This window comes from Plasmodium coatneyi, chromosome 13 (genome assembly GCF_001680005.1).
Source record: "Plasmodium coatneyi strain Hackeri chromosome 13, complete sequence".
Classification (NCBI taxonomy): Eukaryota; Apicomplexa; class Aconoidasida; order Haemosporida; family Plasmodiidae; genus Plasmodium; species Plasmodium coatneyi.
The window spans coordinates 1,114,048-1,141,696 of record NC_033568.1 but is presented as its reverse complement, the minus strand read 5'-3'; the positions used below and the strand labels follow the sequence as shown (position 1 = coordinate 1,141,696).

At 42.0% G+C, this 27,649-nt stretch overlaps 6 protein-coding genes across 6 annotated transcripts; 2 read left to right on the top strand and 4 right to left on the bottom strand.

Annotated features, from left to right (window-relative positions):
• Positions 1 to 1,160: 1,160 nt before the first annotated feature.
• PCOAH_00049710 (Peptidase) lies at positions 1,161 to 2,381 on the bottom strand (the record flags this gene model as incomplete). The annotated part of the gene is made up of 1 exon (XM_020061753.1): positions 1,161 to 2,381. One exon carries the CDS (start codon positions 2,379 to 2,381, stop codon positions 1,161 to 1,163), a length of 1,221 nt encoding a protein of 406 aa, XP_019917168.1.
• Positions 2,382 to 2,446: 65 nt separating this feature from the next.
• Positions 2,447 to 6,865, bottom strand: PCOAH_00049700 (Peptidase; the record flags this gene model as incomplete). The annotated part of the gene is made up of 1 exon (XM_020061752.1): positions 2,447 to 6,865. The coding sequence occupies one exon, from the start codon at positions 6,863 to 6,865 to the stop codon at positions 2,447 to 2,449; it is 4,419 nt and encodes a 1,472-aa protein (XP_019917434.1).
• Positions 6,866 to 8,820: 1,955 nt separating this feature from the next.
• Positions 8,821 to 10,116, top strand: PCOAH_00049690 (Uncharacterized protein; the record flags this gene model as incomplete). The annotated part of the gene is made up of 2 exons (XM_020061751.1): positions 8,821 to 9,822; positions 9,934 to 10,116. 2 exons carry the CDS (start codon positions 8,821 to 8,823, stop codon positions 10,114 to 10,116), a joined length of 1,185 nt encoding a protein of 394 aa, XP_019917125.1.
• A 194-nt stretch (positions 10,117 to 10,310) lies between these two features.
• Positions 10,311 to 14,420, bottom strand: PCOAH_00049680 (Uncharacterized protein; the record flags this gene model as incomplete). Its single annotated transcript, XM_020061750.1, has 15 exons — positions 10,311 to 10,421; positions 10,566 to 10,688; positions 10,804 to 10,911; positions 11,061 to 11,231; positions 11,420 to 11,599; positions 11,760 to 11,796; positions 12,000 to 12,073; positions 12,175 to 12,289; positions 12,433 to 12,537; positions 12,629 to 12,765; positions 12,919 to 13,007; positions 13,149 to 13,402; positions 13,507 to 13,750; positions 13,976 to 14,089; positions 14,211 to 14,420. The coding sequence occupies 15 exons, from the start codon at positions 14,290 to 14,292 to the stop codon at positions 10,311 to 10,313; spliced, it is 1,944 nt and encodes a 647-aa protein (XP_019917228.1).
• A 1,955-nt stretch (positions 14,421 to 16,375) lies between these two features.
• Positions 16,376 to 17,788, top strand: PCOAH_00049670 (Glutamate dehydrogenase; the record flags this gene model as incomplete). The annotated part of the gene is made up of 1 exon (XM_020061749.1): positions 16,376 to 17,788. One exon carries the CDS (start codon positions 16,376 to 16,378, stop codon positions 17,786 to 17,788), a length of 1,413 nt encoding a protein of 470 aa, XP_019917332.1.
• A 1,111-nt stretch (positions 17,789 to 18,899) lies between these two features.
• Positions 18,900 to 27,227, bottom strand: PCOAH_00049660 (Uncharacterized protein; the record flags this gene model as incomplete). Its single annotated transcript, XM_020061748.1, has 1 exon — positions 18,900 to 27,227. The coding sequence occupies one exon, from the start codon at positions 27,225 to 27,227 to the stop codon at positions 18,900 to 18,902; it is 8,328 nt and encodes a 2,775-aa protein (XP_019917435.1).
• Between the last annotated feature and the right edge of the window lie 422 nt (positions 27,228 to 27,649).

Here is a 27,649-nt window from a genome sequence, read left to right as displayed (position 1 = left end):
TGGTTGAAAATTTTGCTTACCACCTGGACATGATGATCTTTGCGAATTTGTTACTCTGCAAAATGTTACCCCTTTGTGCGCGCACATAACAATTACGCCCATATATATATGTAACGTTGTGTATATAATTTATTCTCCCATTTGTGGGGCCAGCTTTTTTCACATAAAGCTTGCGCACCCCTGTAGGATTAACCCAGTCGATCCTTCCACGTGTATTCCCTCGACAAAATTGTTTTGCTAACAATTTGTACATTTTGCGTAAGACTGCTTTTGTGAAGGGGAAAATACAACGTTGTAACTGTAAGAGTGTTCACCCCACGTGGGGAATGCACCTATTTGTCCGTCTGACTTATCCCCATTTTTGATGGAACAATTTTGGGGAAACAATCGACCGGTGTCACCTTCTGCACCAATGTTGTGTGCGCATAGACTGCGGAGAGGCTCCCACAATCAGGTGGATTGGAAAAATAACAAAATAGCTTAAATAGTAAAATGCAAAAAAAAAAAAAAAAAAAAAAAAAAAAAAGAGGTTTTGTCTTATCAATTGGGGATAAATAAACCATGCGAAAAGAAGCCCCATCAATATGGGAGCTAAACCATTTTGATGTGATCCTCCCCTTTCGTGTTTTGTCCCATTTGTAACCTCCACCATGTCGCGCATACACTAAAATGCCAAATGATGTGTCTAATTTCACCATCATGTGGGTAATTATATCTATGCACGTAATGGGCCAAAATTGCGGCTGTTCATTCTGCTAGGGAAATGTTGCCAACCTGTTTTGCGCCTACAATGGATCCCCTTCCTATTCTCAAATGACGCGATTTTTCCGCACAGTGTTGTTCATATTTCAATGGGCTGCCCATCCATATGAATTCGTTCATTTGAAACGACTAAAAAAATGGTTAAAAAGTCGACATAAGGGTATAACATACGCGCTCGGCACTCGTCTTGGAAAAGGCGAAATTGAAAATAATCAAAAGGTAGGGTTTACCTATTGGGACCAACACCGACATGCCACTACATCCAGCGCAATCATCGCCTTGTTCGGAGGGGATTCCTTGGTGGGCCATCAAAAGAGGTGCAAATGGTAAAGAAAAGGTGCGCCCAAACGGGCTACATCCATACACACGTATGCTCCTGCACTACTCCCCCCCTTTTTTTAATACCTCATTGAGTAGCAACTTTTAATCTGCCCACTTGTGTCGGAAAAATACTTGGAAGACGCCGAATTAACCAGAGTGGTCGTGACGGAGAGGGACTTCTTACTCTTGACGGTGCTGTTCCTGTTGATTTCTTCCCACGCTTTTTTAACATTTAAAAAAGGAGACAAATCAGAATTTATAAAATTAAATTTATAATTTTGAAATTGTATATTCTTACAATAATGGATAAAATAATTTTTACTGTTCGCATTAGCTCCTGGGTGGATAGTAAATTCTGGTTTTTGATTTAATTTTTTTAATTTTTCATTTTTTACATTTTCCACTTTTTTTTGGACAAGCATTATTAAATTTTTTAAGGTCATTGGAAGGAGGGGTTGGTTTTTTCTTTCCGAAATGTTATTTTTCAATTGTGATTCTTTAAATTCGACAATGGCTTCCACTAGGCAGTATGTGAATACTCCGTGGCTGACCAGTAGGTGGTCATTTTCTTCCCCCTCTTCGCTTCCCTCTGTGCTGGATGCGGCATCCTCGGAACAGTCCCTCTGGTCGTGGTGGTCACCGTGCTCCGTTTCAGCCACACTATCGCATTCCCCCATGCGCGCGTTATTTTTCTGCCCTTCAAGGGAAGTCCTGCCCTGTGCATGTTCTTTACCACTACTATTGTTAAAAAACATCTTCACCACATTTAGGGAGAAGCTGAAATTTTTCTCGTAGGCACTCTTCTTGGCTGAATGTTCGCCTGTCTTGTGGGGGGGTTCTCCACCAGTGTGTCTTTTTCCACCACCTTTTTTTTTGCAGCCTTTCTTCTTCCCCTCTGTAGGGATAAACGTATCCATCCCCTTAATCTGCGTAACGCGAGCAAACTCCATAAGGGGGAATAACCCCTCTATGGAAATTTGCTCCCACGTAGCTGCACAGAAGCAGTAAGCCTTGGGTGCAATGGGCAAAGACGAAACGGATTGAAGCAGAGGGTCAATCATAGCAGCCGTGGATTCTACTTCTATCAATTGATGGTACCTGGATTTGCAAAAATATTTTTTCATACTAGCATTATTCAGTATGGTCACATCGTAGATAGCTTTATGTACCTTATTGGTAGGGTTTGTAATTGGCCATATGCCCTTCTGCTTACAACCTTTTATATAAGACAGAGAATTTTCTGTCCCTGCTGGGTCTAAAATGGTTTGGCAACCTGAGCAATCCAGGACGATAGTCATTTGGGCACTGGCATTTATACTTAGCAATAAATCTTTCAACTGAATAGCTGTCAATACGTTCTGTTCTAGCATGCGGTTAAAGGGGTCCGAACAAAGAAAAGCTTCGTCGTAGCCTTCCCCTCCCATCCACTCATGTTATCTACTTGCACACTCTTCCCCGCAAAGTAGAAAACGTATGAACCGAGTGGCACGGAATCTCTGACTAGCCAATTTACAGCCTTTAAAATGTTTATCCTTGTTGGCCACAAATGAAAACTAATCCCTTCTGATGAAAAATCGACATTTTTAATAGCGAAATTTTTACAAGAATTGCACTTATCTATTTCTGCGCCGTCTTTTTCATGACTACCCATATTGCTCGTATTGAACAAATGAAATAAATTTTTTTTTTTTTTCCTTTCTTCCTCATTTGTTTTGTTTCGGCTAGCTCCCTGCTTTATGTACTTTTTTTTATTTATGTCAAAATCTTCATATATGTACGCATTTGAAGGTAAGCTATCAGTCAGCAACAGAATGTTTTCGGGTTTAAAATCAAAGTACTTAACTAACACTCTGCTGAAAATGTATGCGTCGTTAACTGCCCCGTAGAGCCTCTCCCCTTCTGCCTCCCTCATGTAGTTGCAGCCAATCACGACTGCCTTTTTTACGGTGTGCTTGGAGTCTGCTTCGAACGCAGCGTCCAGAAGCTGTTCCCTCATTTTCGCCCCATTCAACATTCTCGCGCCGTCCAACATGTTCACCTTTGCACCCAAACTGGTAACCCCATTGATGCCCCCCTTCTGCGACAAAACCGTGAGGGACTTCTCCTTCTTCAAGCTCTGATTCCTGTAGGATACTGTACGGTGAAAATGGGTTAGAGTTTTTGGGTCCTTGTTCCTTAAGTAGTTGTATATATCACTGTTGCTAATGGATTTGCAAACGGGCAATCCATTTCTGTGGGGTATTTCCTCTGTGACATTCAAATGGGTTAACGTTGCTCCCGCCTCGTACGGGGGAGTTACTCCTTTATGAAGATATTCCCTTGCCCTATTTTGCGTCTTCCCAGGGGGGTGATTTTGCATGACGCTCCTATCAGTGCCGTTACTCAGCAATGGGGACGTCCCATCATCGACTTTTTTCCTACTTAGTTGTGTACGCACGTTGGTTAAATATTTTTCTGGGGCCGATTTAACTGTGATGCTTGGAGGTAGTCCATTTGGAAGGGGCCCCGTTTCCGCTTTTCCTTCAAAACTACCGCCAGCTACTGCACCATCTACTGTTATACCCGAGATAGACAAACTGGCTTTATTGCCCAATGGGTCCTTACACACACCTCTGCCTACCGCAGGAGGGAAGAACACATTGCTGCTGTGGCGCATTTGATTATTTGGCATCACCCTGGTGTTACTAGCACTGATGAATTTGTTTCGGAGTGGGATTCTACTGAATGGGTCGTTTGTCAGCTGTCCCTGTGGTGGTGCCTCCTTAACGGTATTCACATTTTCGCCATGACAGTTTTGTCCCTGTTGGCTTTTCGTTGCAAAATTGTTAGTAGCATTACTAGGATGAACTACCATGTCTATCCGTTTGGTTTTACCCTCAGAATGGTGGTCGTCTTTAGGAGTGACGGGGTTACTATTACAAATTTGGCTTTTTTTACACACGTCTTTTTTCACCACGCCACCTGTGTAACTGCGAATGTGAAACATGGCCCCATTGGGGGTTATTTTATTACCCTCCACGGAGGGGTCATCGGAGAGGGTGGGTTTGGTAGGAGGCCCTTCCATGTAGAGGTGTCCGCTCAATTCGCGACTTTTCTCCCCCACATGGGCAAGGATCCTTTTCGGAATATAACCCTTCATTGGGGTTACACTTTCACCTGCTGATATTTCGCCTAAATTTTTTTCATTTTTCACACTAGGGTTTTTTTTGTCACATTTTAGGAATCTTTCTATCCCCATTTTCTCCACTGTGTTGGCATTACCCTGCGAGATGCATGTTGACATGACGGAGTCCACGTTAGGATCCCTCTCCCTTAAAACATACCCGTTCACGTGATTTACTTCGCCCATACTGTGATCTATGTATATTTTTTTAAATGCCTGGACGTTACCTGGGACCGTATTTATGGACCCATTTAGCACACTGTAGGTGTGTTTACTAACCTCATCAGTAAGGCTAATTTGGGGGAGTCCTTTTGGTGTTGCCTTAGTCATCTTTGTAGTACAAATGGGATGGTTTTCTTTTAACGTCATTTTGGAAGGATGGAAGAGGTGAGGGATTGCACTTACAAATTTGGGTTTGTTTTGTTGACTGGGGTGGAGATGGACGAAGGAGGGGTTCGCCAAATTGGGTCTATTCAAATTGGGAAATCCAGCACTGTTGTCACTTAAACAGGGAGATTCACTGGGTTGGCATGTCGAATTGGCAGGTAAATCTCTATGCGTTGCCAACGTGGAGGGTCCAACCTCATGGGTGACCAATTCGCCGTTGATGTTGCTCCTAATTTGGTCACCCCGGGAAATGGGGTGGACTCTTGTTCCACCCCCTCCCTGTCGGCTACTAACATTTGTCCACATATGACCACTTTGCCATTCCGATCCGGTCAGATTATCCCTCCTGCATTTATCCACACCCCCGGCACTCTTCTTAAAATACTCGTTCGTGTTCGTCACACTGCGTAGGTGCATATGGCCATTCCTTCTCGGCAACTTATGATTCGAAATGTCATGCGTCAGGTTGTTATAAGTGAAGGGAGGATTATCACTCTGAACGGAAGTCAAAACTTTGGTGCTTCCATTAGCAAGAGTAATATCTCCGTTATTACGGGTACCCTTTTCCTGTATATATGGTAGGTTCATCCATTGGGGCTGTTCTACACAATTCGCATTTTTCACACCGTTTGTCTGATCAACGGTGGCTGATTCTTCCAATTTGTAGTTGCCTTTAGAAGGGCCTCCACCATCTGTGTTAAGTTTCCCGTCATTTTTTATTTTTCCCCTAAACATGATATCTGTCAAAGACCTATTTTCGCAGAGCCTGGTTTCGTTATAATTAGAATGGCTGGTATGATAAGCCGGATTGTAATTTGTGCTACTTAGGGCATGCGAAAAGGTGTGATCCTTTTTGAGGTTTTTTCTTTCCTCTTCAGAATTTTGCACATTTTCAATTGATGCATCTAATGGGGTTGTCTCTTTAGGGAATAACGCATTGGTAGGAATTTCCCTTCGAGGGGAATTTTCCATCATGCCCAAATCGGCCGTGTTGGCTTTATACGCACTGAACTTGGCATCCTCCTTTTGGCTGACCGAACTGGGAAGATACCCATTCGGGATAATCTCCCCTTCTGTGTGTTGGTTATTTTTTTTTTCTGTGAGGGAACGTCTACCTTTTTCCTTAAGCAAAAAATCTGTGCTAATAATTTTGTGGCTATTTATGTCCCACATTGGAATATATCCACGTTTATCCTCCTTCCGATTTGTACCCTGATTGTCCTCCCTTTTTATGTGCTTATCCTTTGAATTTTCCATAAAATTGTGATCTTCCGGATTCCCCTGCGGATGATAATGGTATGCAAAATGACTGGTCATCTTGTTGGGGAAGCCCCCCTCTACATTTGCATCGCCACTGCTTGACAAGCCAAGCTTGGCAAAGTAATCCTCTGCGGGATAAGATAAGCTAGCCATTTGGGCAGGTCTAAAAATTGCTTCTAAATATTTTGAATCACTGCTTTTCTGAGCAGGCTTCTCCATCCCTTTGGTGACCTCCGCAATTTTGCAAGGCATGCTTTTATCCCTGTTAGTACGTGTGTAATTTATTTTGTCACGTTCATTCGTTTTACTTGCCCAAGTGGGAATCTGCGCATTTTGAAAAATTATTCCTTTTGCGCTCCCTATATTTGTGGTTAACACATCGGGTATGTATTTTTGATTGCATTGGTTTTTGTTAAGTACCTCCGTATGGTAAGTCTCCCTGGGATTTTCACTCCCCACTTGCGCTTGCTGCTTACTGCTGTTCTTCCCACCTTCTTGTACTTCACACTTTGTGCCTTTTTTCAACGTGCCTTTCTTTTTTTGGCTTAATTTGGTGAAAACACGCTCGGTTTCCGAAACTTCTATTCGCCTCACATTGCTGCTACGACCCATATTTCTTGTCATTGTTTGAGCTCTATACATGTTACACCCCTTGGGGCTGCCCTTATTCATGCTGCCACAACGTTCTTCATTCCTGGGCAGTGTGGTAGGTCTTGCCGCACTAGCATGTGGCTTTGTCTGGACCCTTCTCACAAGAGTAGGTATTTTTTTCTTATCACTAACTGCTTTACGTAGAACCTGTTTTTCACACAGTTGCAGCTTATCTTCATCGTCCCATTTGTCTATTTTGAAACTTTTTGCTTTATTTTCTCGACTTGAAAATCTGCTCAGCGAGGTGACTTTCTTGTTATAGCTAATGCTGCTCTCGTTTTTCTTCGCCCTCCTGACGCTTAAACTGTCATACTGCCTCATCGTTCGGCGTTTCAGCAAATTTGCTAACTATCACGTTGGAAAAATCTTAATGTTTGAGAATACGCACATGCAGCTATAACTATGTAGGCGCTTTTGCGTGGCTTACATGAAAGTAAACACAAATAAAAATATGTGCACACACGAAGACTTGCGCGCCAAGCACAAGCAACATACGGGGAGTAAAAAACAGATCACCGCGAAATGTTACCAAAACTATATTTAAAAATGTGTCTATATTTCTTCATTTCCGCTTTGCATATTTTCTATAAAACGCGGGGGGTGGAAAGGACGAATGGTCACAAAAAAAAAAAATTAAAACGGTTAAGTGTTAAAATGTTGCAACGTTGAAATGTTACAATGGTGAAAGGCTAAACGAGCCAACGTGCTCGTGGAAACTCATTAGCGACGCTGCGCACATTCGAATTTGCAAGAATATCACTTGGTAATCATTTATCCTTTTTTTTTTTTTTCCCGTTTACTATTCTACATTTTGCAACTTCAATGCATACAAGTGCACACAGAAATAATGCTGGGCCTATATTCTATTTCCCCCAATTTGCTTATTTCCTTGCCCATGTGACATTTTACACGAGTTTTTGCTCACAAGGGAAAAAAAAAAAAAAAAAAAAAAAAAAGGAAGGAAAGAAAGAACAAAGAAGGAAGCATAAACATGTACCTTGAAGCATGCAAAACCGGCATCGACAGGATGAGCCCCTCACCAAAGGATCGAAGAACAAAACGGAAAAGGGTAAAAAAAAACGTTTAAAAATGTGTACATTTTCATTCCCAGATGCAGTGCTATAAAACCTTCCAAACAGGAAATTTCACATGGAGTAGACTTTTTAACCACTTCACGGTAAGGTCCATTTTCAAATAATGTGTACATCCAAATTATGCACCTCCGTGTATGGGGAGGAATACTTGACCCACGTATGAATATATACCATTGTTGCTATTTCACACACGGTTGCATAGTTACGCTGATGCGAACATGTCCTTTAAGGGTGGTCTTCTAGTGGTATTTGTTAAGGTGCACTTTATTTTCCCCCGTAGCCCTTGATACTTGTATTTCGCTTTTTCATTTTATCATTTTTTTTTTTTTTTTTTCGCGACGCTTATGTGAGGTGTGCCACAATGGAACAGTAGATCTGGGAACAAATCCAAATTGTACATTCACTGTTCTTAAGAATGGATCCCTTTTTTTTATTTTTTTGGCATCTTCGCATTTTGTTAAATATGCTAGGATGCTTTGAACCGTTTGTTGTTCTCTTATAACCTCTACACAGAAAAAAAATATTTCCCTTTCCGCCTTACAATAATGCGAATAAAAAAAAAAAAAAAATCCGCCTAGTGTACATGTTCTTACGGTGCTCGGTTAGGTTAGTATTAAACTCACCCCAGTTTTAAGCTCTTCAAATTTGTTATTTTAAAAAGAGGGGAAGCATTCACTAAATATTCTGTGGCACGGTTATAAAGGACTAACCCTTTGTCCCCTTCTATATTTGCTATAATTTTACAAAAGGGAAAGAAAACTAGCTAGCACAGTGCTGCAACATAAAAAAGAAATTCAGCCAAATGGGGAAAATTACCAACTAGGGTTATATTACGAATAGCTTTACAATACAACATAAATTTGAAAAGAGGAAAAAAAAAAAATACTCCCTCGATAGCACATTTAAGATCGTTCCTGTAATGCATTCGCCGATTACACCGCGTTACATAGAGGACACAGAAAGATGCGCTCACTGCTTAAGCGTCACGTGCCGGCAAAAAGAAAAATAAATCACCCAGTGGAAAGTATCCCTCTACACTGCACCACAGATCTTCCAACAGCAGAACGAGCAACACACGTGTGGTACGCGTTACGCATTACCCGCATGAAGATGTAATTGTTTAAAAGAACTCCCGCACGGTCACCCCCCTCAGGGAAAAAAAAAGAAAAAAAAAAAGGTCAAATGAAAAAACTAATAAACATACTTTTACCCTATTACACGCACAATAATGTCCTAACTCCAAATTTGTCTTTAAAAAAGAAGGTGGCCTTTTTTTTCTTCTATTTGGATCGCTACGTTTATTCTCCCCTGTTGCACACACTGCTGAGGGGGAAAAATGTGATAGAGAAAAACAGATTAAAAGAAAACAACACGAAGGACGTAGCAGATAAGTTCGGTTTGGCATGCCAAAGCAGCCATGATGTTGGCAATCGAACTGACAACAATGGAGAGCATAAAAATGACGACGAGATGGGGGAGAGGAGCGCCATATGGCCAGAAGGAATTTCCTACGTGACACCCCTAGAAATAATAAAAAAAGAACAATTGAAGGATAAGAAGTTCAACGTTATATACATTGGACATATGAGTATATTAATTCAAAGTGCCAATTTTAATATTTTAGTAGACCCAGTATTGTCTACCCGAATTGGTCCCATCAACCTAGTGGGTGTAAAAAGAACAGTAAAGGCAGGAATAAGCTTCGAACATCTACCAAGCATTGACTTCATCCTGCTAAGCAACAATCGATTTGATACCATGGACAAAAGTACACTAAAAAAAATTGTACTCAGAGATAACAGCATAGTTATTGGTGGTATGAACATACGAAGGTATTTATTTAAGAGGAATTTCCCCGTGGTATATCCCCTAAATTGGTTTAACAAAATAGAATTTGAGAATTTGTCTTTTTACTATTTGCCCACCTTGACAAATAGCCATCGGTATGTTTTCGACAAAAATGTCTACCTTCCAGGATCCTTCCTAATCCATGATAGTAAAACGAAGGCCACCATTTTTTATAGTGGCCACTCTGCGTATTCGAACCATTTTTTGCAAATCAAAAGTTATGTTAATACTATTTTAAAAAAGGAAACCATCGATTTGTCCATTTTGCCCATTGGGATTTACAAGCCCAGGGGGTTATATTCCCACTTTCACATGTCCCCGGAGCAGGCCATACAGGTGAGTAGTCACCCCCTATTCCTATGCGGCATGCCACGTGTAAACATGCATTTAACGTATGTACTCATGTGAGTGTTTATATTTTCCCCATTCTGCATCTCATCCCCCTAGAGTCACCTCGATTTGAAGAGCAAAGCGTCTCTGGGCGTGGGTATGGACGTCTTCTGCCTAGGCGGGGAAAACTACAACGAAGCTACCACGGAGCTGTCCAGTCGGTTGGCTCAGTACGAACATGAGCGGAAGGAAAAAATTAACTTTGTTACATTGCAGCCGGGACATAGCATCATCTTGTGAGGCCCAAACGTTCACGAGGAGGAGAAGAAGAAGTAACGAAGCAGATGCACATAATACCTAAACGTGTAACGGCATATACATAATGAACCACCCATTTAAGGGGGCCACCTTAAAATGAATCCAACAAATTGGACAAACACGCAAAAGTAGAAGCTCCAGAATGGAACGTCTGAAGATGTATCTTCCCCTGTCAGCTATTCGTACGCCGTGGCCAAGGCCTTGAAGCATAATTTCTTTCGCTTGTTGTACTCCTTTTCCTTTCCAAGTATATCACTATTCATTTTTTGCAAATTTTCCTTTACTTTCTGTAAAAGGGGGACAACAGGAAATTTACCGTCTAACATGAGTACACATGCATGCACCTACCAAGGAGAGCACTATTGAAGGAGGATGCCCACCATGTTGTGCCTGTCGAAGCATGCCTTTTTGCAACACGTATGAATACATACCTTGATAATTGCTTGGCTCTTTTGTAGCAATTCGCTGGATGGTAAGATGAACTTGCCCTCTTCATGCAGCTTTAGCACTTCATTTTTGTTCACGCCAATTTTCTTCAAGGACTCCGTTAAAGCCTGTTTTGGAGGGGGCATGTATACATGTGTGTAGTAGTGGTGACCATGCGCATATTCGTGTGAGTAACACACGTTGAGGGAGCCCACACTTCCGCTCAGATATGCAGATTGTTACGTTTATCTCCCTGGTTAGCATGCTTATTTCCTTCTCCATAACGATTATCATGTTCCTTTTTTTCTTTTCATATTTTTTGTGAAATTCGTGCCGCCTACTTTTTTGTTTCTGCATTGAAATTTTTTTTTTGTAACATTGCGTTTTTGCATTTTTATGCGTTCGCAACTTGGCACAGTTATGTGGCGCGTCAGCCGCTCCACCGCTTTGCCGCTTCTCATTTGGCCCATTTGGGGCGCCGCTAATTTTACGGCACGTACCTCGACCAGCGCTTTAATGTTACTGTCTATTTCTTTTAGAGCATCGGAGAAGCCCTGCTTCAGGGCCTTTTTAAAAATTTCCTTGTTTTCGTTATGGCGGGAAATAATTTTCTGGATTATCACATCGGTGTCGCTGTCCCTTTCTTGGGCATTCTTTCTTCCCATGTGGGTCTGCACAGCGGGAAGGGGGCAACGTTTTTAAAGAAAATCTTCGCACGATCACGTAGGTGATATATTCATTGTGCCATCATGCTTATGATGGCACACGTCCAACAGGTCACGCAAGTAGAATAATTCGACCCATTAAGGAAGAAGCAGCAATTTTTTTTCTTTTTTTTTCCATTTATTTGCTGGCGCACCTGCGATGTGTTTGCACCCAAATTGTAATGCCCGAGAGGACTTTCACTCTCCGTTTTTTTCTTCAAGTCCCTTTCAGTTTTGTACCCCTTAGTATAACTTTTCTCATCTGACGACATCTCATATTTTAGTTTGTCATCCCTTGTCTCGTTTTTTTTTGTTTTCTTCCTTTTCTTCTTCTTCTCTGGTGCATGAAAGAGTGGTGGAAAGCATGCGTGAAGGTGTCCACAATATTTAGGGTTTCTTTCCTTCGTTGAGGAAACTTCCTGGGGTGCAAAGGGGATACCCACATTTATGCACCCCACAGTGGGTCTTAAATCTGCGCACGTCCTTTTCGCTAACCTTCACCTTTTGACGCTTTTCCTGCACGATGTCTAGCCTGTTTGTCGCTGAAAGAGTTAATCAATTTGTTAGTGCGGTTTTTCACTTGGGGGAAATTATCAAAATGACGTATGCACATTTGGTTTGATGTGTTATCAGGAGCCCCTATGCAATTTTTCTTTTTTTTATTTCCCTCCATTTGCACAGACGTGAGTAGAGTCGTATACACTCGGCGCTTCAATGGAATGTTCCTCTCCCTACTTTATATCCTGGTCCGTGTTAGATGAATTAGATAAGAATAGCTGGTCGTCCAGTTCTTCCTTTGCGTTGTTTTCCTGAAAGGGAAGAAGAAAGAGAAAGGAAGATTCATTTCTGTCTTTGGTGTTTATCGTTTTGGTTTATTATAATTCTTTTTTCTATCCCTTTTTGGTATTACGCTAGTAACAGTTGTTCCATCACTGTCGACCTTCTCCTCTTTATCATGACGACTCTTCATCTGGTGTTCTTTCTTCTTGCTTTCCTTCGCTTCCTTTTTTAGTTTTAAAGATATTCTTATATAAGCAGTAAGGTGAATAGAAAAGGAGTAGAAGAAATTTTCACACGTAGGATCATACATGTGTACACTCATGCTCATATCTACCTCTGATTGTTCGCTCAGTTTGTTATTTTTTTTTTCGCTGCTTGGCTTCCTTACTTATCTAGGAAGCTCCTCACATCCTTCGAATTTCTCTTGATGTCTAGCGATAGGGTGAACTTGTTGATGCTTTCGTAGTCGACGGCGTCCCTTATATCTTGCCCCCTGAGCGGTTAAGCGGTAGAGTGGTGAAGTGGTAGTGCGATCCACCTGTGGGGGAGGTGGGCAAAAAGCTGCATAGCCGAACTGCCATTACCACAGGCTGAATATGTTCGTCTGGTCTATTATAGCTTTGCAGTCCAGGGTGAATAAATGTTTTCCCTCAAAGTGCACTGAAATGATGTGGTAGTACGGGACCTCTATTTTGCATTTTTCATCTTCTTCGGGGTTGTCCTGGGGTAGCGAACGGGGAGGGAAAATACACCCATGTACATGTGCATGCATATATGCACAGGTATGAACGATCGTGCATATTTATGCGGGTAAGCTATTTTTGCTGCGTGGGTCTGTTCCGCTTTGATCCCGTTGGCGGCGTGTGGACAGTACGTAGTACAAAAATATGGAGCACTTCCCCAAGTAGCAGAGGATGAAGTCTTTGTTCACGTATTTTTTGTTTCCCCTTATGGTGAAGATTCCTAAGGAGTAAGGGTTGGAAAAGGGATGGAACGTAAACTGGGGGGAAAAATGTGGTATTCCTCAGGAAGGTAATCTGTGGAGGCTACAAACAAGAGCCCACGCGTTGTAAACACCCCTGCAGAAGAAGCAAACTTCTTAACCATCTTCAATGACGATCCTACTATCCATGTAGTTTTCCTCCTTGAGCCAATTTATGCACTCCTCATCGAATTTAAAAATTTTAAAATGTTTCAATTTTTCCAACGTCTTTATATTTCCATGCAACCCTTTGATGTTGAAGGTAGCAAAGTCGATCCTTCTGAAGGACCTCCACAAAAATTCTGTATAACAGACCTTCAGCTCCAGATCATTTTCCACTTTTATCTTTTCGAAAATTTGCTTTGTTAGGGTTAATCTGACGGGGAAATAAGGCGGGTGTGTGGGGGCACATTTTCTGGAAGGTCTAACGCCAACAGGAACGCACATGTATACATATGTGTAAGCACCCCGTAACCTTACAGCTCTGTCGTGAAGGAAGACTCCACTTTCCTCCGGAAGGACGAGCTGCTACAGTTTAGAAACGAACTTAACACGGAGCAGAGATGGCGCCGCAAAAAACTGAAGCTGAAAAGGTACTTGAGGTTGTCGCATTCATAATTTGTGTAGGCGATTAATTTGTTGAAAATAAATTCGCAGAATTTGATGGAGGTTCTTAAGTCCACGTCGATGTTTTTTTTTTCTTCAATGGTGTTTTCAAGTATTACTACAAGAGGGGGGAAGCAGGTTTGCACTTGAACCAAGTGTGGTCAGTCTCGCTCTATCGTGGGTGCATACATGCGCACAAGCGTGTACACCTGAATGTGTTCACATGTAGTGACCACATGTGCTCATTTTCTCTAGCAAAACAGGCGATGAATTGCATAGAGGAAAAACAAAAACGAAACTGATCAATTTAGCACACTGCAAAAAACCATAATGAAAAAATTACTCATTTTATCAACCACCTCCCACACGACGGACGATAAAAAAAAATCATTGTATGTTTCGAAGAAGTATTCTAGTATTTCTATTAGGGCCTTTAAATGTTGACTGTTTATGTTTTCTATAATACGGGGAGGGGGAAAAAAAAAAAAAAAAAGAATGACGCCGTCGTCTAGTTAGGACACAAGCGGGGAATTGCATACCTGCATGTACACCTGCAAGCATGCACGCCATTCCCTTACCCTCATGCTCGCATAGATTTTTTAATTTTTTCGTTTTTAACAAAATGGTGTCTTTGTTTAGCATATTCATTGTCGCACACATTGGGGCTCATTGTTTCGCAAACCAAATAAATAGCAATGCGGTACTTTAATGATTCATATTACACTTGGGATGTGTACCCTTTCGTTGTGAAGGAGAAGTTGGTTTGTTTTTAAGAGGGACAAATTTTTTTACGTGCGCTCATTCATGCGGAAATGTGGAGAAGCTCTTTTTTTCCTTTCGTCCAACAGGGAAGTCTACTGAACAAGCGTGTGGGACTCGGAAAAAAAAAAAAACAAATAAAGGAAAAAAAGGAAAATATTAATATAAATAAATATAGCACGCAAAGCGAAACAAAACAATATGACCTACGCGCCGATAAGAAAAAAACGGTTGTTCACCACTCACCAATCGTTGTAGATACACTTTTCTATGTCTTTTTTTTTTTTTTTTTTTTTTTTTCACAGCTGATAAATTGACTCAAAATACTCTTGGTGACGCGAAAAGTTATGATACACAGACCCCCCAATGTGTTGATACAGCCGTGTAACCCTAATCCATTTTTTGCTTAAAAGAAACGCCCCTCCCCCTTAGGTTGTTTCTTCCGCCTTATTATAAATAGGAACAAGAAAAAATGAAAATAGTTTGCGAAAGTTAAAAAGTTTAAGAAATGTGACGCTTTTTCTGGGCCGAACTGGAAGGAGGATCGAGATGTGCCTGTGTTGGAATTCAGGCAAATGCGCAAGGAAAATTACCCTCATGAATGGGGAACCCTTCCAACGTTAAAGGATTACCAAAAAAAAAAAATCCACATTGTACAAAAAATGTAATTCACCCTACTGTACTATAAAAAGGAGTAGCCTTCAAATGAAGCACATAGCAGCGCAAAAACGCACAGATGTGCTAAAATAAATTTGACGTAAAAGGAGTTTTCAAAAAAAAAAAAAAAATAATAATAATAAAGGCATATGCCTGAAAACAAATTGCATGATAGCTCGACATATGGACTGTTCCTTTCATTCCTTACGCAAGTTGTGCAATTGGAGGAAAAACACTCAAAGGTTTAAAACGAGCGAAATGAAAACGTGCAATCCACATTTTAACAAATGCACGTCAAAATTAACTTCCCTTTTTTTTTAACTTTGCATTTTTCTACATAAAGACGTATTCCTTTTTGAGGTCACCACATGTGAAGGACCAAATATATGTGTACATGTGAGTCATTCCAAAATATATCCTCGCCCCAAAATACAGCGTGGCGTTAAAATACAGGCGCCAGATGGTTTGTGCTGGTAGACTCGGTTAACATGCACCATTACGCTACCACCTGGTCATGTCCCCCCCTTCGTATTTAGCGGGTACATATTGTAAGGGGCTATGCATAAGAGGTTATTCGTAAGTGCTCAATTGCACGCGGCGCATTCTACATCGTTTGCATGATTCCACAAATTTTGTAAATAAACGCTCTTTTAAGAAAAAAAAAAAAAAAAAAAAAAAAAACTACAAATGTTACAAACATTACGCACGTATATATGTACGCACGTACATATATACGCATGTACATACATACTCACATGTGAAAGGTTAAAGGGCGACATGCTTCAAGGGCACCTCAAAATTTGAAGTGCAAAAATAATTGCGCAACAAACAAGTACCCCCCTCTGCAGATCAGTTTGGCGGTAAAACTGACACAGGAAAATAGAGCCCGGCGCTGACGTGGCACTTTTGCATGTAGTATTTTTGCTCTTCCATTCATCCGTAATCATTCATCATTCATCCCTTATTATTTTATTTTATTTTTTTTCTTCCAACATATTTATTTTCCGCAGTAATATTTTCGCCTTTCCAAGCAATCCGCTCAATTTAATGCCTCCCTTTCGAATGTTTTTTTTTTTTTTTTTTTTTACATGCAATGAAGAATATACCATCCACAGTTGTTGCCCTATCTTAACCTCTTTGCGCATGATCCATTTTAACCCTGATTCCTGCCATTTTCAATCTTTCGCTATAACTGCATTTTTCCGATAAAACAGTTAACCGAGCAGTTTTTTTCTTACAACATCGCTTGGCCTGTTTGTCCCAATTTCAAACAAAATTTACGCAATTTTACGCCCATTTTATGCCAATTTCCCCCCCCCCTGACAAGATGCAAAAGGAGCGCGATTCGACGGGACGGTTCGTTGTGGTGGACAAAAGTGCGGGCAACTACGAAGCCCTGATCGAGCAGGAAATGAACAAAGTATACGAGAGGGTAAAGAAATTGGATGCCAACCAGGCAGAATTCTTGCAGGCTTTTCACGAAATTCTCTACTCGCTCAAACCCCTCTTTATGGAAGAACCAAAATATCTGCCCATCATCGAAATGCTATCAGAGCCTGAGCGCATCGTCCAATTTCGTGTGTGCTGGATAGACGATAATGGCATCCAACACAAGAACAGATGTTTCAGAGTTCAATACAGTTCCGTCCTAGGACCATACAAAGGAGGACTCCGTTTCCACCCCTCGGTAAATTTATCCATTGTGAAATTCTTAGGCTTTGAACAAATTTTTAAAAATTCTTTAACGGGTCTGTCCATGGGAGGGGGAAAGGGAGGATCGGATTTTGACCCCAAGGGAAAGTCAGATAGCGAAATTCTGAAATTCTGCCAAGGGTTTATGAACGAGCTGTACAGGCACATTGGTCCGAACACAGACGTCCCTGCAGGGGACATCGGTGTAGGTGGAAGAGAAATAGGCTACCTATTCGGTCAATATAAAAAGATTGCGAACAATTTTAATGGTACTTTAACAGGAAAGAACGTCAAATGGGGAGGATCCAACTTAAGAACAGAAGCAACAGGATACGGTTTAGTCTATTTCGTTTTGGAGGTCCTAAAATCGCTAAACGTTCCGATGGAAAAACAAACAGCCGTAGTTAGTGGCAGCGGAAATGTAGCCCTCTACTGTGTTCAGAAATTGCTACATCTAAATGTAAAGGTTCTAACGTTAAGTGACAGTGATGGGTACATTTTCGAACCTAACGGATTTACCAACAGCGACTTGAATTTTCTCATAGAATTGAAGGAAGTGAAAAAAGGAAGAATCAAAGAATATTTGAAACATTCTTCGACAGCCACTTATTTTCCAAATGAGAAACCTTGGAATGTTCCATGTAGTTTGGCTTTCCCTTGTGCTACTCAGAACGAAATAAATCTTGAGGATGCGAAAAAATTACACAAAAATGGATGCCTGCTAATCGGGGAAGGAGCAAATATGCCATCGACCGTGGATGCCATTAACTATTTCAAGTCCAATAAAATCATCTTTTGTCCTTCCAAGGCTGCCAATGCTGGGGGGGTAGCCATTAGTGGATTGGAAATGGCGCAGAATTTTCAGTTCGCGAAATGGACCAGGGAAGACGTAGATCAGAAGCTGCAAGAAATTATGAAAAATATTTTCTTGGCATGTTCGGAAAGTGCTTTGAAGTATACAAAGGATAAGTACGACTTGCAGGCGGGGGCCAACATTGCTGGTTTTTTGAAGGTTGCGGAGGCGTACATCGAGCAGGGCTGCTTTTAGAGGGAGAATCAATACGGTGAAAGATTGCTCCGCGTGGTATAACGCGGCCCACCCGGATTTCCGCCATTTTATATGACAAATTATGCGGAACGTTAAGCGACATTTTAATCGTCCCTTTAATAACCCCCTCCACGACCACTTATCCATTCTTACAACCTGCTTTAAAAGCGCGCTCCACACTAATTGAAACGATATCATGAGGGATGTACCCCCCACTGCACTCGTACCGACCTTGATGACTGTGCTGCATATCGTTCAAATCTTACACGAAAGTACACGTCTGTTTATTTTCCCGTCCCCTACATGTCCGTACGTGATTGATTTATGGCAAATACGCATACCTGCTGTGCGCACATCGTTTTGCATTTCTCCACGTAAACACGAAATCCAGTAGAAAATTAACCAAACTGATGAAAGTGCCTTTCTCTAATTGGCTGACCGTTCAACGGGTGTTCGTGCTACCTGTGGCGCCCTGCCCAGGCAGCATAAAAAATGTGCCGACGTCCGTACAACCGTTACCTAACCGCTATAGAAATTGCGCAACGCGGCAAAGAAATTTGCACATGGTAGGGAAAAATGGCTGTTGAAGACCCGGGAGGGGGTTCCCCCGGTTATGCTACAATTTTTTTAAAAAATATAAGATTTTTTTTTTTTACTCTGTTTGGCTTTTTTCAAAGTTGCAAATATGCCCTTGCGTGTAACTAAAACAATGCGAGCGTTACGAGTAAGCGATCTATTTGCGGGGATAGAAAAAACAACAAAAAGGACACAATGGGGAGGAGTGTCTTCTACATATGCCGTGGAATGGACACAAACAGCGCATCAAATTGGCTCCCTTCACATAGGGGGGTAATTAATCACACTGAGACAAAAAGGAGAAACAATTCAGGTAAAATACAAAAAAATAAAAAAGTCAAAAAAATATTCCGACTTATAACGGATGCGAATATTCAAAACATTTTCGAGATATTTTCAAAAAGGGGGGAAGGACAAAAATGTTCACTTAGGGAGAGTAAGAAGAACAGGTACTCACACGCGCATGTAACTAACGACGCAACAAACGTGCATGCTCTGATATTCGCAAAAGAATTGCAATCAAGCAGAAGTACGCTTACAATATTTCCGTAATGCTCATGCTCCACTTGGGCACATCATTTTGCAGCATATATTTCAATTTTTCCCTCAAGGGAGATAAAAAAATTTTCTTTAAGTTATTACTTTCAATAAACTTATTAATCCTATCATCCAGGATATCCTCACGGGTGAATTTAATTTTCCCCCACTCACGTTCTCCCAGCTGAATACTCAACTGGAACGAGTTTGTTGTTGGAGTTTTCTTTTGTGTGCACTCTTTCTGATCTTCTGTATTTGAATTACCACTATTACGTAATCCAAAAAAGGGAGAAAATTTTCTGTTTTTTCCCAATGAATTTTCTCGCTTCACACACCTATTATCTGTGTAGGTATATTCCCTTGCAGAACATGCTGTGTTGGAACCTTTGGCCATGTTATATATGTGATCCGCGAACTGCTTATTTGTCTGTTCTACACACTGGATGCTTTTAAAATTTATTTCGTTGTACTTTAGGTCGAATTTGCGTGCTTCCTCGGATTTCTCCCATGATATGCAATTGTTTGGCTGGTGGGGCATATTCGCATTGGCACTCGAACTGACTTTTTCATCACTCGTCAGGTTGTGCTTGCCAGTCATGTGGGAGGCACTATCGTGAAGAAATTCATTTGGATGTACGCCATCCTGATTAGTGTCATTTTGTATTATCGAAGGTTCATCCAGGAAAGTGACTGCTCGGTGTGTGTTCCCCTTTACCTTGTTGGGTGACGCAAGCGAGCTTGCCAGTTTGGCCCCGTCTTGGTTCGGCTGCTTGGATAAACTTCTGAGCGGATATCCAGTTTGCATTTTCTGTTTTTCCGTTGGGGGATTCTGCTTGATCAGATTCGCTCCTTGGGGGCGATAGCCACTGCAGGGGGAGTTACGCCCATCGGGGGGAGAAAGGCCACTCGGGTTCTCCTTCTGTCTTTGTATATTTGTTGGGGGGCCATTGATCTTCCCGTTCGGGTGGAACATATGAAGCGCGTTATGGGGTGCACATTGTGGCCAATGAGCGTAGGGTAACTGTCCCGTTCTACCAGGTAGCACCACCCGACGGGCGTCACCCCATGGGGCATATGCACCGACTTTCCTCTGAACATTTTGATCAATAGGGTTGATGTTACCACTGGCAGTGGGCCTTACAGCGCCAGTTAACTTCTCTTGGTTCGTTTTAAAAACGGAAAACGGATTTTCCGTGGCTACATTTGGCATTCCTTGTGTATATAGAAAGGTACATTTTTTGAGGTGGTCTTTTTCTAAGTTACCATTTTGTGGAGCATATGGATTATCCCCACATGGTGCATAGGTACACATAACGGGTTTTTGGACAGCCCTTCCGAAATAAGGTTCGTTTCCTTTTTTTAAAACAGTTGGATTATTTTTCATTGCGTGTTGGTTTAGACATGCTGCTCTCATTTGTACATTATCGGGAGGACTACAATTCGGGAGGTAGTATCCATTTTTGGTGTGACCAATATTGTTTGGCATTCCTGTACCAGCATGGGTGTGCATATTTTGTTGCATGTAAGGGTAAAGGGGGTTCTTCCCCTGGTTTTTGTTCCTTTTTTGATTTTCTAGGTGGGCCGTTATACCTTCCTCATTAAAGGCGAACATTTTAATGTTATTGTTTACTCTGGGCAGGTTGGTTCCCACAATGGGGGTGTATGGTGAGGGTCCTCTATATGGTGAACCCTCCTGGCGTAGGTGCCTGTCGGTGTTGCCCTGCATGTTGGCATGTAATTTGTTTGTCGAACTGTGGATGCCATTGGGGAGACTGCTTATAAGTGGGTTTATATTCTGCTGACCAGGTAGGACTCCCCCTTGGAGGCAGTCCGTTATTTCCCCATTGAGGTACGTCTGGAACATCGGAGTGGGTTCTTTCTTGTAAAAACTGTTATCTGCCACCTGGTTAGGGTCCTTATGGGGAACATTTCCCCCACTTGGGGGGTAATTATTTGCGCCTGTTTTGGGTTTCCCGTTGTGGGGAAGTGTCCCCACAATTGGTAATCCGTCCTCCTGAAGGTTGCTTTTTTTAAGAGGTAGGTTTATACCATCATGCGGCATATCCTTCGTGATGCTCCCTTCACAGGGGGGAATTTTGGGTGCAAATTCTTTTGCATACGTTTCGGCATTTTGGTGGGTAGCCATTTGTGTGTGTACACTTGGGAAGTTCACCCCATTGTAGTTCTGTCTGAGGGCGCAGTGGGGAAGGTTCACATACCGACCTTCACTGACGACAGACTTATTCGTGATGTAAGGAGGCGGAACGTCAACAGGCCCTTGCACGCATCGGACATTTCTGTAGTTGTTGCTTTTGTACAGTAGGTCCTCTGAGTTGTGCATTTTTTTTTCCACCCCGTTGGTAATGCCGATGGGAAGGCCACTTGGAACACCGCTTCGAAAACCGCTTGGCGAGCGTTCCTTCCCAATGTGCGCAAACTTATTTGCAAAATCTCTGCCTAAGTTATGCCCCACTGTTTGGTTACCCTGAAGTAGGTAAGCTCCGTTGGGTAAATTTACCATCCCGTTTGTTCTGTTAAAATAGGGGTGTTGTGGGTACTTCATTTTAACCTCCTCCGCGTATGTGGGTAACTGCACTGGTATGTTTTTGCTCTGCAAATTTGTTCCCTTGTCTGGCATGCCACTACACATTGGATTGCACATCGGATTAGACATGGCGATGCTTCTACCCTGGTGTGTTTTGTAGGGAGACCCCCCTGGTAGAGTGTACTTTCCCTGTGGAGGGTAACAACCTCTGTTCACCCATGGGCCGAATTTGTGAACCGACTTACCATTCGGGGTACTATTTTGCGTGATCAGTCCATTAGGAGAACTCGCTTTATTGGCTACATTTCCATTTTTGTGTAGGATCCACCTGTTGTAGTTCGAGTCGACCGTGTGTTTAACATCGGACCTGTTTAACTGACTCCATTTGGCAACCTCGTCCATAAATGTGGCTGCTTTGTCGGCTTGAAAATTACCTTTGGAGAGTTCTTCTCCCTTATCATTCGAAGGGGTGTCCCCGGAAATGGGTCCATGTTCGTTAGATCCACTTGTGCATTCCTTTGCGTTTACCTGGACCTGGCTAGATACGGTGAGGTCACTCGAATGTGGGTAGTCCTCATCATTGCTCTTCTTGGCACTACTCATTTCGCTTAACATGTGGACCTCATTTTGTCCAACTCTTCCCTGCGTTGCCTCCAACCCTTCTACATCCTCGTTTTCCTTTTTGTATACAAATGTACCCCTTGAGAAGACGAGATTTGATGTAGAATTGGGTTCTTTCTCGGCTAGCTGTGGTTCTGCACTTGATAGATGCGATTCATTCCTTAGACCATTTTCTTTTTTCCATTTTTCCATGGAAGGGATTTGTACAAAGCTGTTATGAAGGTGCCTTCTCGTATTGTTTCCCTTTGTCTCTTTCCTGTTTGGGGGAAAATTTGCACTGGTTAATCCCCCGAAGGGGTGGCTCCTAATCGTGTGTAGATTATTCTCATTAGGAATGCCATCCACCCCATGAACAGTGGTTATACAATTTTCGTTTTTCTCTTCTGTCCATTTCTCACTTAGTAGACGACCTATCTGTGCTAGCTTTTCTTTTTGTGCACCCAACATGGGAAGAGGTTCCCCCACGTTAGAGTATTTTTCGTCTTTTTCAAAAATATTTGTCACGTCGCCAGATGAACAGCTTCTGAACAAATTTGTTTTGAAATTGTTTTTACCTCCCTTCAGGGGGGGATCCCCAGTAGGTGGTCGTTTCGCCATTTGGGATTCTACACTTTCGGTGCCATTCTCGTGGGCCCCCTTAAAGGAGGTGCTGCTTGAAAGTATAAAAGGAAAACAAGTTGTGTCTTCCTTAACTAGTGAAACATTTGAAAACAGTTTATTCGAATCTGGCATTATATTATGTGTCCCTTTTTCTATCAGGAATTTGGTAAATTTTAAATTCCCCTTGCTATTTTCGTCTAAGTAGTTTTCACAGTGGAGTGATTTTTCTAAAAGGTGATCCTCCTGAACCGTTGCAGTTGTGTATCTTACAGTGGGTTCCTCCACTGGGGGAAGTTCACCTCCAGTGGGTTTCTCACTTTGGTCTTTTTGTTCACGTGATGACCCTCTGTGATAATGTTCATGATTATTTTCTTCCTCATTGATAGATGTGTCCTTCTCGGCTATGGAAGATGTCAGAGTGTCCCCCTTATCGCACCGAACAGTTTGTAATTCCTTCTTTATTTTACTTTTGTTAATTTGGCTAAAATTTAGGAGCAGTTCGTCATAGGTAGAGCTGCTGACGCCACATTCGTTTCGCATGGAGTCGTTTATTTGGTTGTGGTCATCACCATTATGGTTATTCTGACCACTGCTATGTTGATGTGCCAAATTGGAGGACCCTCTTAAATTAATGCCGATGTTTACATTTTCCATTCTGGCGTCACTTTCGTCGGAAGAAATATCATCGTCGAAGGAGGTGGAAGAATGTTCATCCAGGGAGATGTCTTTCACCTCTTCTTCTAGCAGATAATCCTGTGTATCTTGTCCTTCTGAGTTGGTAAAAAAAAGGGGTTCACCATTTTTTCCCTTCTGATGGATATTTTTGGAGGAACTCTTCGACTCATCCTTCTTTTCCCTGGCGAATGCGCTGGATGACACCCCATTTCTGACATCCCCGTCTTTGTTAAACGTAACAGAGGAAGGCGTCTTCAGTTTAAACCGTTCAACGTTATATTTGGTTAGATAGAAAGAAGCGGATCCGTACAGCCATAGGCTAGACACGACATTGCTATACACATGAATAGTGATGTTGTAAAAAACATCAGTCTCTGCATTTTGCAAAATAATACTCGACGATTTATAAATTTTCGATTCGGTTGATTTTATGAACCCATCGACAAACTTGGTTGTGAATAACTTAAATTCCAGACTCCTTTTCGGCAACCTCTGTTGTGTATGCTTTAGTAGCTCCTCATTATTTGAGTCTACGTTGATTTTTATGTAAATGCTTTTGCACTTATACGAGACTTCTATATCGAGGGGGTATTTTTCCTTTTGGTTCTTCTTCGCTAAAATTGCTTTTCGGGCACTTATGCTGTAATCTTCCGCTTTGTGGGATTCCACTATTTGAGTCCCAACGGAGTCATGCCCCATGCTTCCTCCCGTTACGCCCTTCGTCCTGCACAATGCGTTTCTTTTGGGGATCACTTCTTTTTGCGTTTCCCTTTTCGGTTCCCTTTTTCCTGCCCCCTTGACCTCCCATTTGCAATTTTTCCCCCCTCGTGCACCACTTTTGGGGTACGGAACGATGGAGCTTCTCCTCACAGCTTCCCTTTCCCGGGTTATCATTTCCTTCATTTTGGACAAATTCTGTTTGCGCATATGGGTCAAGTTGTTGACGTGTTGCGTCTCCTGCGAATCGCAGCTCAGGTTAGAATTGTTGAGGGAGCGAATAGGACGGTGATCATAGGAACTGGAACTATGACAAGAGGGAATGCTGTAAATTTTATTCTTGTCTTCCTTTTCGGTTAGTTCTACTGGAGTATCTTGACCTGCATCCTTTTTAGATGCTCCCTTTTGGAGAAAGGTAGACTTATCTTTGCTCTTCATTTTTTTCCTTTCTAAGATAATTTTTCCTGTTCTGTTCAGGTTTCCATATTGTTGACTTCCGTTGTGGTGCCTCTGTTGTCGTTCCTCTTTTACCATTTTAGTCGACTTAAGTGGTTCGTTACGTATTGGTACTGCATGCATAGGAATATTATTGTGCTTAGAAATGAAGGGGGATTTTATCTTAAGTGCTTTATTGGTGTCATTTTTTTTGCTTCCTATTTTGGGACACCTACGTAATGTTGTGTTTGTCTGTTTCTTTGTGTATTTTTCGTCTTTCACATGGTCGTGCTTCAAGGGGGAATCTTCCTTTTTGGCGCTCGTCCGGCCGTTTGCCCCACTTTTGCAGATATCCCCCTTTCGCTTCCGCTCAATCAATTTTAGCGAATCGGAGAGGTTTGAAAAATTCGAAAGGTTCGAAAAATTGGCATGATTGACCCGATTGGCCCTATTGGGCGTGTCTATCCTCTCACCATTCAGGTGCACTTCGGCTAGGTCTACTTTTTTCACCAATTCGACCCCTCTACCCTTGGTCGGCGTTTCCACCTGTTTACTCAGTTTTTGAGGCAGAGCGTCACGCCCGTTTTTCAGCGCCCAGTTTGCATAGCCATTTTTTCCAGTTTTCGAGTTGCCCTGCTTTCTTGCGTTATTTAGTAACCCTTCCTGTAAGTGGCTCTTAGAGAACATCAGAGGGTTCACTCTTTTGTTTTTTTTCTCACTCCAGGAAGGTGCTTCTCTCACGTGGTTCACTTCTTCCACCTCTTCCTGGCTGAGTGAACCAAAACGAGGGGACGCAAAATATGCATCCTCTTCCTTCCTAGCAGACTCCTCCCCTTGTCTAGTCTTTTTCACCTTTTCTTCCATCGAATTCGCGTACCTTGCTTTCTCATTGGCCTTCTTAATTTGCCTAATATAATTGATACTTCTACTTAGCTTATCCTTCTGGTGAGAGAAGTTTTCATCCGTGAAGCTTTTCCTCTCTACAAAGGAGCCACAATTGGAGTCGTCATTTTCTAGCCCTTCTTTGCTCCCCACAAATGGCTGCATAAACTCAGACATTAGAGGATAGGTAAGGTTCTCCTGACTGTTAATCATTTGCTCATTTTTTAGACTTTCTATACTTGGATTATATCCTTCCCTATTTATTAGGATGTAGTTTGCCGGGATGAACTGCACCTTTTCGTATGGTCCCCCTTCCTGCACAGAGTAGGAGCCATTGGTACTTTCACCGTTTTCGTGGTTCAATAGGTGATAACTACTTCCTCCCTCTCCATCAAATTCGATTACATTTTCTTCCCTATGTAGGTAGTAATTTATTTCGTTTTCTGCGCTATTTTCTGTATGTTCCAATTTGCTTGCACCCTGGTGAGCATACCCATATGTGTGCGTCGAACCTGCCAAACCGCTATTATTGCATGGGAGAAATGTCTTATCTTCTGATTTGCTTCTTTTCGGTTTGTTAAATGGATCCTTTAGAACCCATTTGGATGGGCTCCGAATCTGCCTATTGCGGCTCATTTTTAAGGTGGCTCCTTTTTTCACCTCCCCAAGATCCTCCATCTTTTGTTCGTTACCTTGAGGTGGTGCTTCATAACGCTTGACCCATTTTTCAGCCACCTTTGCGTTATTAGAATTAGTGCAGTTGTATAAGCGTGTCGTCATCTCCTTTTTTGGAGCAGCGCTGCGATTATCTGCGTAATTATCCTCTGGGGTGTCTACACTGGGTATGTTACCCGATGGAACACCCACATTTTGGGCTATCTTCAACTGGAACGCTCTAATTAGATCACTTAGACTCTGTTCGGTGTTGTTAAATTTGTGCACTTCACTTTGGGAATCATCCTGATTTGTCGAGTCGTCTACCCTTTTCAGTGCACCTTCATTAACACGGCTTCGTAGTTGCGTGTTCTTCTTCGGGTCGTTTGATCCCATCACATTAGCAGTGTTGAAGTCGACTGTATCTTCATTCTCCTCTTCATCATATATTGTTCCAAAATGTGGTAAATCTGCCAAATGTTCTCTGTGCCTTGTGGTGTTACTTCCGTTGCTACCTTGGGTGCCATTTTTTTTTCTTTCCATTTCATTCATGTGGTTCCTATCCGATACGCCGCTTTGATCGATCAAGGAGTAATTACTGCTTCCGTGCACCTCTTTCGTTATCTTAACAAAGTCGTTTCTTCCTTCAGCAATCGCGCTGATATCAGCATCGTGGGTTCTTTTTTCCTGATGGGTTATTTTTTTCTCATGATTGTTGCTGGGGGGGATATGCCCTTGGCGGAATCTGATCTCTAACGAGTCCTTCCTTCCGAAGACAGGTTCTCTTCCCATCCATGCGGTGGTCTTCTCATCACTGGTGTCATTTTTCCTGCCTTTAGTTCCTACCTCTTGTGACATACCATTATTGCAGATTATGTCATTTTCCTCATTTTGCAAAAAGTTAGTAACCACCAAGTTATCAGTTTTCTTTTTCATCTCCGTTCTGTTCATGATCAGCTCATCTAATGAGGGGCTACCATTTAATGGTTTCTGATTAACCGAATGGTAGATAAAATCTACAGGCTTGCTACGAAGGAATATGTCTTCCTCCTTTAGGTAACTCTTCTCATTACATTCGTTCCTCGCTGGTGTGCGAAGTGGGGAGCGGTTTTTGCCGCTAATAAAATTTGTTGCCACTTTGTTCTTCATCTCCAATTTTTGTATGCTATTTATTGGACCAGTATTCTTTCTTTTCATAAAGGGGAACGGAAAAGAAAGAGGGTAGAAAGACGGGAAGGGAATGGAAGGGAGGGGGAAAAATGAAAAAGGCATTAGTGAATCACAACCTTTAGATTTATCAAGTAGCTTTTATTTCTGGAGTGCTATCCCCTCCCTGTTCCAGCATTCCGCTGTGACTTGGATGTCAAATATCTAAAGGTTGACTTATCGCAGTGGGGTGTCTGTCACCTCTGGTTATGTAACTCCCTTCGAATGAGCAATCGAGTTTTCCCCGTTGAAACAATTTTTTTTTTTTTTCTAGGTAATTTCTTAGTGCATTGCGATGTGAAGAAATTGTCTGGCTTGTTTGTTTCGGGTTTAGGGTAGTAACCTCTGTAGGAGTTTTTTTAGCTCAAGGCAGAGTGGATGCTCGGGTGCGTGGGAGGGTACAATGTCGGTGT